Here is a 12,843-nt window from a genome sequence, read left to right as displayed (position 1 = left end):
CAAGTAAATGGATGTCATTTTTTAGCAAAACCAGGATATTTGTATGCTGCAAGATGAAAGCTTGTGAGTGGACCTTGATTTAAGACTATCAGACAAATTGTTTGATTTGTATTGCTGATACTGTTTTTGTGAATTCATAATTGATGCTTTTTGTCTGTACGTAATGTAATGACTGCATTACATTACACTCTCTTATCTTTACATTGCATCTGTACTTCCAGTGTACTTTAATAGTTGTGTATATTAGAAGAAGGATACATTATCATTCTCTGTCTCCCTCCTTCTTTGTCTTTTTCTTGCTTTGGGTCTGTATTTATTGGACATCCAGGATAAATCCGTGCTAGCAACTTCATTACAGCCCATAGTACAAAAGTGTAGGACTAAAGTGCAGATGTATTCTGAAAAGTAGATACTGTTTTCTAATCCTTGCTTACTCAGAGCATACAGCTTTTTATTCTTCCTGGTTTACATCTGAATTGTGAGACAGAATGTTACAGATATGGAAGCCTTAAATTCATCAAGGAATCTGAAATATACAACTACAAATTCTTATGTTTTTTGGACATGTTGAAATGTACTTTAAGTAAAAAAGCCGGGCTCAGATTTCCTCAACAATATTATCACTCTAGCTTACAAAGGTGACAAACTCCTTTGCTCGTTTGCAAACAAATTGTGGCAAAGTGGATTTACTCTGAGCGACATCCCTCATCTTGACCTATCTCTTAACCTCTCCTCTCAATTATGCAGCCTTAACAAGGATGTACGTTCCTCTGCCCATCACCCCCTACAGCAGCTCCGTCTGGATGGGAAAGGAATTAGCTCTGGTGTAATCAAGGTCTCAGACAGCAACAATCAAAGTTCAGTCCAACCCCCCAGGCTCCTTGCTGTCTTTTCATGTCAGAGAGGATGAGAGGGAGGAAGGTCCAGCACAGACAGAGAGACAGACAGACTGTCTGCTCTCTTCTCTCTTTTAGAGGCATCATTGACAGTGAAGATGTACAGAGCATTTGATGCACACCTCAGCAGTGCCAGTTCACCTCCTGGGCACTGCTGAGGTGCCCTCAGCAAGGCACCGAAGACCAAAGTGTGTGTGTAAATAGCAATAGAGTGAAAAAAATGAATTTCTCCTTCTTCCAGTGATGATTGTAACAATATGATGTAACAGAGAAAGAAAGTTTAGCAGGTTTAAAGGTCAGACACACTGGAAACAGCTGCTGGTGCGCTTCCAAGCATCACTGAATCATTTACATGGAAGTCTCTGTCTGGAGTTACATCAGTTAGTTTACACTGCAACATGGAGTTGGTTTGAGGGTGAGGAAACTATATTTCTGCAGCTGATTCATTTTCCATTGAGGGAAAATGTTTCACGTTATAATGATAAAGTTGGACAGCTTTACTTTCCTTTACTTTCCTTACCCAAATAAACTATAAAGACAGCTTTAACAAAAAAAAAACAAAAAAAAACAATCAAAGATAAACCACAGACTTGATCCTAAAAACTGACTGACGGACTGACTGCTGTACCTTTAAATGTTTAAATGTTTCGCGTGACAAAAAACATCTTTTTTCCTCACCTCTCACTAGTGGTATCTGTCTACACAGAGAGCTTTGGATCCAGGTTATTAAATATCTGTCTCCCACATTTCTGCCTCCACCTTAATTCAGTGGAGGTGGATGGAATCAGAAAAATTAATTTGTCACAATTACTCTGCTTTCTCAGCAACACTGTGCAGATTAAGGGTCGTGTTATCCTCAAACAGAAAGAGTTCATGTGATACGGGGCATTCTGCAGACGTACTGTATGCTGGCAGCTTCAGGCCATTATTTCCTGACAAAGTGGTGCACACTGCCTTGTTTTGTTCTAGTTTTGCTGCCAAAGCTAAACCAAACTGGACTTGAACTTTGACTCTAAATGTGCTGACCTCCACAAGTCCAATGACATTCTGGCTGTGAATGGAATTGTGATTGTGCCAATTTCACCATAGAAAAGAATGGAGAAGTTGTTGATGTTGTGTTTTGGTCTGACAGACAGCTGATGCTCAGTTTCTGGTGCTCATTCAGTCTCTTGCTTGGAGGCCTTGCTTTTTCACTGATTTATAATGATGTCATACACCACTACAGCAGCTCAGTCTAGCAGGGGTTTGTGAAGACAGTGAAGAGGTGCACAGTGTTGACCTTGCTAGCCATCTTTCAAGCACTTGCAGTGTGGACACAAACAGTGAGTGGGCGCTGGACATCCAGTGTGTGTCCATACATTCCTGTAGATTGAAGTGAGACAGAGCTTTTCATCTAATCTTCATACTGTCCCTCTCTCTCTCTCTCTCTCTCTCTCTCTCTCTCTCTCTCTCTCTCTCTCTCTCTCTCTCTCTCTGTCAGAATGTGATCTTTTTGTTCATTTCTGCATTCCATCTTGGATTTCCAGATCTTTGATAAGTGTCTCCATTATTATTGGTTGACTTTCATTTGTACTATACAACCTTTCTTTACAGCATGCACATCTCTCTTGATTTTTTTCTCAAATTGTTCTGGGATTCTTTTTGTGTGTGCACCTCACAAAGCACCTTTCACACATGCACCGAGCATAATGAGAAACTCGTGATATTTTAGTTGCAGGTATGTGAGAAAGAGCAGCTTAGGGTAATGAATATTAATAGACATGGTGGATATGCAGTTCGACTGCACAACAGCTTACCAAATGAAAGCACTATGCCTTAAACCTCTACACCTTTTTAGCTTTTTTTCTTTGTTTCCCTCTGCCTCTTGACTAAAGCATTCATGACTGCTGCTGTTAACCCACTTCCGTATTTCAAGGAGGTATATTTTATTTTTCAGATAAGCTGTCAGAATTTGACTAAATGTCAAATAAAGATAAAAATTGAGCCTTTTGCCAGAAAGAGTTAAGTAACATAACTCTGTCATTAAAATCTGTCTGTTATTAAAAGTATCCAATAGCAAAGACATGGAGGTGTAAATTGGAGCACAAGAACACTAACCACACCATGAAAGAGCAGCTGGGATATGTAGGAAGTCCAGTAGTGTGTCATTATGTAGAGAAGTGGAAAGGGTGTGGTGGTCGACCGACATTTTTTCACGAATTCTGTGGGTCACATGGAGGAGCCGGCGGGACGGGAATCATAATAACAATAGGCTAGGTCAGTTTTTATATATATATACACACACACACACGCAGTTCTAATATGAATAGACACAATTATCTAAAACACTTTATTTTGAACATAATGCTAGTCGTTCTGTCAGATATTATTGTACCTGCCTTAATCAGACCTGTTAACGCTGGGATTTGAAAGTAACAGTCTGCCCTGAGCTGTCCCACCACCCATACCACTGTCCACATCCCCTTTACGTTCACTCACAGAGAAAATCACCACCAGGCAACCACTTGCTTTAAAATGTCAGTGCAACAAAGACTGGGTCTAGTTCCTTCATTAAGTGACTGCAGTCAGGTGGTCACAATCAGAAACCTGGTTGGAAGCGAAATGCTGTGAATATCCCTGCAATATATAACAAAAAAGTGAGAATAACATCTTGTCAATAGATACATACTGCCACCTGCTGTACCAGAGGGGAATGTAGCAAACACATGAAATAGGCAGCTATGACTCCCATCAACATTACAACGTAATTATGTTATGTACATAAATAGGGGAGATTTACAGGAAAATATTTCAACGGCAACAGGAGAGCCGGGTAAAATACAGGAGAATGCTGGGAGAAATGGGAGGGTTGACAGGTTTGACCTGAAGCAACACAAAGTAGCACAAATCAAACACACCCAGGACTTCACGTGACCAGCAGCTGCACGCTGGATTTGGCTAAATGCTAAAAGCTAAAATGTGGGTCCTCCAATGGTGACTTGCTGTAACTTCCTCCTGCAGTGAGGAGTGTCAGGACCTTCTGCTGTTTCTGATCACTTCTGTCACAGTTGTGACTGCAGAGCCTCATTCAGCAGCGGGAGCAACAGCGGGACAGACAGGTGGACTGGTTGTAGTGGGACAAAGAGGCTGAATGGACTGGTTATAGTGGGACAGAGAATGTGAAAATCAGCATGCTAACAATGATAATGCTAGTATGCTGATGTTCAGCAGGTATAATGTAATGTTAACCACGTCTTCCATCTTAGTTCATCCTATTAGCATGCTAACATTTGATAATTAGCACTAAACATAAAGTATAGCTTTCATGTTAATGTCATTAGTATTTCAGGTATTTCATGATAAAACCAAAGTAGTCGACAATATCTACTGCGAATTTTCAATAAAAAACAAAAGAGTCAACCTCACGGTGGAGCTTGAGGAAAAGCCACAGAATCACCAGAGCCTTGGATGGATTTTTTTTTGCATAACACACACACGTGCACGCACGCACGCACACACACACACACACACACACACACACACACACACACACACACACACACACACACACACACACACACACACACACACACACACACACACTTTTAATAAGCAATGTGTTTAAGGCCCAGCACATGCATCTGGCTCAGTTTAAATGACAGTTTCATCCTCCTCATGCAGCCCACATGTCTCTGTTGCCAGCAAATCTGACTGAAATTTATTGTTCTCATCTGAGCATTTAAATTCACCTCATACACAACTCAACAATGACAGGATAAGAGACAGAAGGAGCCACGAGGGAGCGTTAAGCTGACTGGAAATTAATCATAAATCTTACAGTGGGGAATGTTGTTATTGCAATTGTGTTTGATTAAATTGGAATTTTTGAACACAGTAATTAATACACAGGGATTTGGAAATCATTACAGAACATGCTGATCTAGACAAATTGGACAAAAAGCCTCATTAGGAGTATTGTGTATTACCAGGCTGTTGTAGTTGGATAAATTAGGAGAGGACAGAGGGAAAGGGGAAAATACAAATAAAAGGAAAGGAGCAGAAAGTAGAGGCTAAGATAAGGTTAGAAACACCAAATCCCTCCAGTACCCTCATGTTGGAGAGCAAGTGGATGACTACATATCAGTGGAAGCTGGTGCCATTATGCATCCCTAACCTTGGCCTTTATGCTCTGCAGCTGAAGGCAGAGGCAGCGAGGTGAGATAAAAAAAATCATGTGACCTGGATTAAACCACTTTATATTCCGAACTGCATATTTATGCTTTAAATATAATGCCACTCTAACAAAGTGAAGGTTCAGAGGGGAAAACAGGCTCCTTCTACTGATAAATGTGTGTGTGTGTGTGTGTGTGTGTGTGTGTGTGTGTGTGTGTGTGTGTGTGTGTGTGTGTGTGTGTGTGTGATTTTTCAATAGATAAACGTACAAATATGATGTACAACACAAAGCATCACATTGATGTTTATGTGAGTTCATACAACCTCAGATGGACTACATTGCATGTCAGCTTTAATATGAATCTTAAATAATAATAACAATAATAATGATAGCTAGAATGCCACACAGATGGGTATTATTTTGAGTCAGGGCCAAAATATTAAGATACAGCCCTGCACAGAGTGGACAGTGCAGATGAGAGGAGACGTGCAAACAGGTAGGAGGTTCATTTAAATAAGGCAGCGCAAAGAAAGTTGTTGGCAACATCAATCTTCCACCAGTCTGATGACTTTAACTACAGCAAAGAAAACACTTTGAGCAAATGTGCAGCAATAACACCAAAATCCTTAAAACATAAAACTATTATTATTATTAAGAAGTAAATGAATCTGCATTTACCTATAGAGTGTTTTTTACACTATTTGCAGAGCTGTCCTGCCGCCCTCTCTATTCACCTTGATTTAATCATGTGCACCAGGCAGCTACAAAGCTACCCACATAAAGCATCTCTACAAACAGTAATTTTAACAGATCTCATAAGACAATAACAAATACCCTGTGTGAAGACTTTGCAGACCACTTCAGGCGCAAAATTGATAACATCAGATCCAGTCTTTTATTGCAACAGGTTTTTACTACCAACACGTCTGGATCACAGGTTCTACCTGAGGATACACGGGAGAGTTTTGCCCTGGTTGATGCAAGGACACTTGGTCGAGTTTTCTCCCAGGTAAACCCCCTTTCAGATCCAATTCCCACACCGTTTTATAAACGCTCTATGGGTTCTTTGAGGAACAGCTGTTATACATGGTGAATTGCTCTCTTCAGACGGGTGTCTTCCCTGCCTCCTTTAAAACGGCGGTGGTGAAGCCCCTTCTGAAGAGGAGCAATTTAGACCCCAATATTCTTAATAATTACCGACCTGTATCCAACTTACCTTTTTTAAGTAAAATTTTAGAAAGACTTGTTTTTAACCAAGTAAACGATTTTTTAAACAAAAAGAACATTTTAGAAAGGTATCAGTCTGGTTTTAGGATGAACCACAGTACCGAGACAGCCTTATTAAAGATTTTAAATGATATAAAGTGCAACTTAGATAAGCACAAGCTCACAGTCTTGGTTCTACTGGATCTAACTGCTGCCTTCAATACAGTAGACCATCACATTTTATTAAACAGACTGAGGCACCTGGTCGGCCTCTCAGGTACTGCTTTTAACTGGTTCGTCTCATACCTCACTGACCGACACTTCTTTGTAAGTTGGGATTCATGTTCCTCAGGTGCCCATGAGATCAAGTGTGGGGTTCCCCAGGGGTCAATTTTAGGTCCAACTCTTTTTAATCTGTACATGCTACCCCTCTGGGACATCATCAGGAGGCACGGCATCAGCTTCCATAGTTATGCTAATGATACGCAACTGTACATTGCCATGTCTCCTGATGACACAGGGCCTATTGATGCCCTTTTTAACTGTATTTTAGACATCAAGTCATGGATGGCAGAAAATTTCCTTCAGCTCAATCAGGACAAAACAGAGGTCTTAGTCACCGGTCTTGAAGGCCAGAGAGAGAAATTTTTACCAAAACTAAACCAAAACTAACCCTAACCCTAACCCCTAACCCTAACCTAACAAAGATAGGTTTTTACCATCTTAAGAATATAGCCAGAGTCCGCCCGTTTCTCTCTCAGGCCAGCACGGAGGTGCTGATGCATGCTTTTATCTCTTGTCGCTTAGATTATTGTAATGCCCTGCTCTCTGGTCTTTCCAAAAAGAGTACCTCAAATTTTCAGCTACAACAGAATTCAGCCGCTCACGTGCTGACGAGGACCAGAGGGCAGGAGCACATTACACCAGTTTTAAAAACGCTGCATTGGCTCCCCGTGTGTTTCAGGATAGATTTTAAGGTTCTTTTATTAGTTTTCAAATGTCTTAATGGTCTCGGGCCTTCTTATTTATCTGACCTTCTTTTACCATATCAACCCTCGCGGACCCTGAGGTCCTCCGGTTCCGGCCTCTTAATCATACCAAAAGTAAGAACTAAAACACATGAGGAGGCGGCTATTAGTCATTATGGCCCCCGACTGTGGAACAGCCTGCCGGAGAACCTCAGGTCCGGAGAGACTGTTGATGTTTTTAAAAAGAGGCTCAAGACTCACTTTTTAAATCAGGCTTTCAATTGATATGTTTGATTTATCTCATTCCTTTAATCAGGCTTCTTATCTTATCATATTTTAGTTGTATGTTTTAACAACATGTTTATTTACTATTTATTTCCATTACTCATCTTATTTCAATTTCAATGTTTCATGTTTTGTTTTATTTTATTTTACTTATTATCTTATGAACTTTTCTTCTTTTAAATGTTTATTTTTTAATTCCAGTGTTTCCTCGGCGGGTCCTCCACACTGAGAGATGTGTCTGATCTGTTGCAGGGGGTGCTGTCCTCGGGCCCTCTTGGCCCGGCTGGTTGGGTGACTCCCTACCTTGGTGTGGGGTCCACCGGTCTGTTGGGCTCGGGTGGGCCCGGGTGCGGGTGCCGCCTGTGCTCACAGTCCCTGATGTCTCTCATTGTGGACGACCCCAAAGGTGGCGTTCTCCTCAATCATTAGTGCCCTGCCATGTCTCGTTACCCTGCTATTGTCTGCAGTAAGAATGTGTGTGTGTGTGTGTGTGTGTGTGTGTGTGTGTGTGTGTGCGTGTGTGTGTGTGCGTGCGTGTGTGCGCGCGTGTGCATGTGTTTATGCATGTAGTTGAGGGTGGGTGTTTGTACATACGGAGGGTGGGAGGGATGGGTTTTTATTGTTGCTTTATTTTGATTTATATTGTTTTTCAACTCCTGTGAAGCACTTTGTGTTGCATTTTATTATGTATGAAAAGTGTTTTATAAATAAAGTTTGATGATTTGATTTAATACAACCACCATACAACTCAGCATTCTGCTTTTTACTGGTTTACAGAGACCTGTATAAGGAAGTTATTTTACACTGCACACCTAACCTGCTCTGGAGCAAGTCATGCTCCAGATAAGACATCAACACATATTAAAGCAGAGCCTACTGACCAGTTAGCATTAGCAGAAGATTTCATTCAGCTTGTTGTTGTCCTGTTTCATTTTTTTCTTGTTGGCTACAAGCAATTTCAACGCAGATACCATCCTACAACAGAGACTGACTGAAGCTCTAAATCCTGTACCTATACTTGTAAGACATGAAAGTAAGCATTCTTACAGCTTTGAATTATGTTTTTATATTTATATTTTATTTGCTCCAAAGGCCATTTGACAACACCAGAGTTGAAGCTGAAATATTCAGGCTAAAATTTTCAGACAAGCCATAAGAATACATCTAACCAACACATTCATTTAATGGAATAAACAAATATAATTATAGTCTGATCTGCTTGTGCCCTAATGACGGGGCATTGAAACCATCTCTTAAAATGTGTCACAGCAGCATTTGCTTCATAACGCCTTTCATGAATAAAACATGAACAGCAACAATGTTTTGAGTTGAATGAGAGGGCTGTGATGAACAGGATTAATGAGCTCCTGCTCCTGTGCTACGAAGCAAGTTCAGCATACACAGAGTTGTAACAGTAGCATAGCTCCTTTAAGAAACAGGGCAGTATGCAGCATGTGTGTGCGTGGCAAGTGAGTGGTTGAGTAAGAGAGCGTGATTGTGGCAGAGAAGACAGGTTAGCAGTGAAGTGGTTAGCAGTAAAATACAGTGCTGGTTACAGTTTCTCAGTGAATAAAAGCTGCAGCTTCTCCACAGCAAAATGAAGCTCCCGTGTGTTGAGGCGGTCAGCCCTGAAGCAAGAATCAACTTGGTTTGGGAGGAAAACAGATCTCCTCTGTGCTTCCTGACTATAGAAGCTGTACAAGAAATGGATAACACCGGGATATCTCTTCATTATCTGACCTCACTAAGCCTAATAAATGCAATTATGCAAAGTCACACAATGGTGGTCATAAACTCAGTCAGTTAACCCTGGTTTTCCCAATCTAGTATGAATGCCCTCACATTAAAGAAGCTGTGTTTGCAGCATATGACCATTCACAAACATGGACAAGTATATTGACAGCACAGCTGCATATTTTACAAACAAAAAGTAAAGTATAATATTGGAAGAGGTTCAACACACATAGTATATGTTACTTTTTTTTTTCTTCAATTTTTCATTTCTGTCATCACTTAACAGTTAAAAACCTCATCGTCTGCCTCTGGTTGCAGAGTTGAGGTGGTGTTGTTGTGGTGTGTTGACTTTCTCTAAAAGAGGCGCCACTTCCAGCTTTGCGTGGAATACCTGCAGACGAGGGAAATGTAAGTATACAAATAATTATCTGTGTGCTTCTTTTGTAGATTAGCGTGATCTATTGTGTGTTGTACTATGTGTTTAGGTATTGGGAATGATGTAAAGCTAATCGCTAGATTGTAGTTACTTCTAGTAACTAACTTTTTTGACTAACCATTCAGAAGCGTGCTGCTGAATTCTCTGAGTCTGAGCCTCCCCTCCCTTCAGGATCCGTTTCAGGTTCGAACATGTACAGTTGAACTACTGAAGAACTAGGTGTGTTCATTGCCACCATGTCCGCTACTTTCACACGTTACCATGGTAACAGTTAATGAGTGGGGCGTGGGCAAATGAGCAGCAGCTCTAGACTATCCATATTGGTTCACTTAAGATATGTTGTTGTGGAGAATGTGCGTTAGCTGCTGTGGTAGTCATTTTCAACAGCTGCCATTAGATGTTCACATCCATATGAGCAGTCTTGAGTCACACATTGGTATGCATAATCTTCAGAAGAAAAGAGTTTTTCATATTTTTAAATTGGTTATTTTATGGACACGTGTGATCACAAGCTGTGTAAGAGACAATTCCCTGACCTTTAAAATGCTGGCAGGTAATTGAAAATGCCATCTGTCATTGATGGGTGAAAACTAATTGCAGGTGCTGCAATACTCACATCATCTAACTTCACAAAACTACAAAGACTGGAATAGTTATTGTTGTTGTGTTCATCCTCTGCCCTCATAGCGTTGAAAATATTGTTTTCTACTAGACCATTCTGGCACTGTTAATTATCTGTTTTCTTGTGTCTTCAAGTGGAAATCATATATTTATTTCATTGTGTCTGTATTTATTCTTGTTGTCTGTCTCTCAGGTCAAAACAGAATCACTGTTTTAAAGAGTTTCTTCCATCATGTGCATTTTTTCAGATGAGAATCTTTGCTTAGTTTAGAACTTTCGATGGGAGAAACACACAAATGTGCTGCATTTTACATAATTATTCAAACTTTTGAAAGTGTTGTGGCAGAGAGAAAACTAGTTTGTGGTAACAGTGCTTATGTATTGGAGGAAGTACAGAGTGATACAGCTAGCTTGCGATTAATTGGTGCCAGAGGCACGTTGAGGTGGTGAGTCCACACTAAACTCTGCAACACTACAAAAATAAAATTACACACAACCAAGGTTGTCAGTGGGAAAACAGGAATAGTGTGAAATGCTTTGTGCGAACATGATACTTCTACTTCAGTTGACAAAGACTCTCCCTGTATGGAGGTAACAGTTCCAGCACCATGATTGCACCCTTATTCCTCACTGCTGCTTCCAGGCAGATAACCCTCTTGAAGTACTCACACAGGGTGTTAGTGATTGGTGGAAACTGCTATTACCAAGCAAATCTGACATAAATCCAATTTCTGGCAAAGGTCTGAGTTTTAGAGAAAGTGTATTATTGGTATCTTGGTACTTCAGTGGTCCATGTGCATAGCATACGACTGTTACAGTCCCAGAAAGGGGGATCAAATGTTGCATATTGTGCCACTGCACAATATGAGAAAGTAAAATCTTAATATAAATGAAAAGAAAAAGCTACTTAACTTCTACCTGGCAATTATAATAATACAAAAATCCATATACATCTACTATTACTATAGGTAACATCAATTAGTAAGGATTTACAGCCCTGACATAAGGTCCAGCAGGACAGGGATTTGTTTTTCATTGTGTTAGCTCTGTACTCCAGCAAGATGGATTTGGAAAAAAAAAAAAAAAAAAAGAAAAAGTGAATTAAGTTAAATAATGATTCTAATTCAGTACAGATTATGGGATTATTCACAGTGGGTGAACAGCCTCTGTATTGGATTTGCCCGTTCCTTGGCTAGTTACTGAGGTTGCAGCCCTTCAGTAAAGGAGGTATGACCAAGGGGGTATTCCCCACATGGAACCCACAGGGTATTACAGTGAGCCTAAAGAGAAGAGTCCCTCTGCTCAAATCCAAAGAAGCCACCAATTACAAGTTTTTAAAATATAACATTACTATTAACTGTCATAGGCAAGGCCATGTGTTTAATTAGTGAGGTGATTATATAAACTATTATTTAGCACTGATTATGGTGTGAAATGAGTCCAGATCTCAGGTTGATCACATTGTACATTTGCTTATCAGTCACTGATAAGAGCAGGATGTCACAATGTTGGAGTTTAATCAGTGATGGTCACACACCAGGACAAAGTTAGTTTGATCACAAGATTGACACGGATTTTACAGAACAAACAACATCTGCATTGTGCTGATAGATTAAAGTCTGTATTGACCAGATGGAATTGTCATGTCTGTCAAGTCTCTGTATTATTTTGAACACATTTCATGTCTTTCCTGTTTTATTTTTGTTATCATTAATTTTGTGTTTTAGGTTCACTTCCTGCACGCCTTTCCCCTGTCTCATCACACCTGCTCCCTGATTGTTCTCTCCACCTGTTTCCCATCTCCCCTGATGACCTCTTGTATTTTACCCTGTGTGTCTCACAGTCTCGTCGCTAGTTCGTTGCACTTCACAGTCCTCGTTCCAGCGTTTATTATCATAATCTGTTTCGTATTTGACCTCGTTTTTTGCCTTAGACCTTGCCTTTAGCCTCTCATTTCTGGATACCTCTGCCTGTTGTTTCGATCTCCTGTGTGCCGACCTCTGACTGGAACCCTATCCGAGTCGTGCATTTGTGTCTGCCGTTTCTGTGCCTAGAGTTCATGACAGAAATGTGTCTAGTAGTCTTGTGTCACTGCTTATTCCTACTGTAGCCTTCAACATCTTTAATCTGAAACTGAAACACTTTTACATATTTAAGAGAAACTCATTTGTTTCACCTCAAATATTCCAGATTTTCTTTGGAAGAAATTGTACAGAAATTGTAAGATGGAAAATTTTACTTCTCTTATTTGGACTTGACCCCTGGCTCCAGTATGACTCAACCCACCTTTAAAGAGAGGATGCACTTACCTGCAGTCTTGGCGTGGGTTGGCCACATATCCTGGGTAAGCACCGTCAGTGATGTCACGACACATTTTGCTGTCTCTGTCTGAAGGCAGCAGGGTCCCGGCTCGCACCATCAGGCCTAGACAATGGTCAAATGTGTTCCTCTCTTCTGGACCATCCTCCGTGAAGAAACAGTGGCCTAGCGTGTCATAGCCCACTATATCCTTTACCTGCAAGGGAATAAACATCTTTCATTTCT

The 12,843-nt window shown here is 40.5% G+C and overlaps 1 protein-coding gene across 1 annotated transcript in view; it reads right to left on the bottom strand.

Annotated features, from left to right (window-relative positions):
* Nucleotides 1-12,843, bottom strand: part of cemip (cell migration inducing hyaluronidase 1) — a 178,845-nt gene that overhangs the window by 36,558 nt on the left and 129,444 nt on the right. Inside the window, exon 14 of the mRNA XM_070966034.1 lies at nt 12,609-12,814. Coding sequence (XP_070822135.1) covers nt 12,609-12,814 — 206 coding nt within the window. The remainder of the gene's footprint in view (nt 1-12,608; nt 12,815-12,843) is intronic.

This window comes from Chaetodon trifascialis, chromosome 1, assembly GCF_039877785.1.
Source record: "Chaetodon trifascialis isolate fChaTrf1 chromosome 1, fChaTrf1.hap1, whole genome shotgun sequence".
NCBI lineage: Eukaryota > Metazoa > Chordata > Actinopteri > Chaetodontiformes > Chaetodontidae > Chaetodon > Chaetodon trifascialis.
This window is presented reverse-complemented; position numbering and strand designations above follow the sequence as displayed.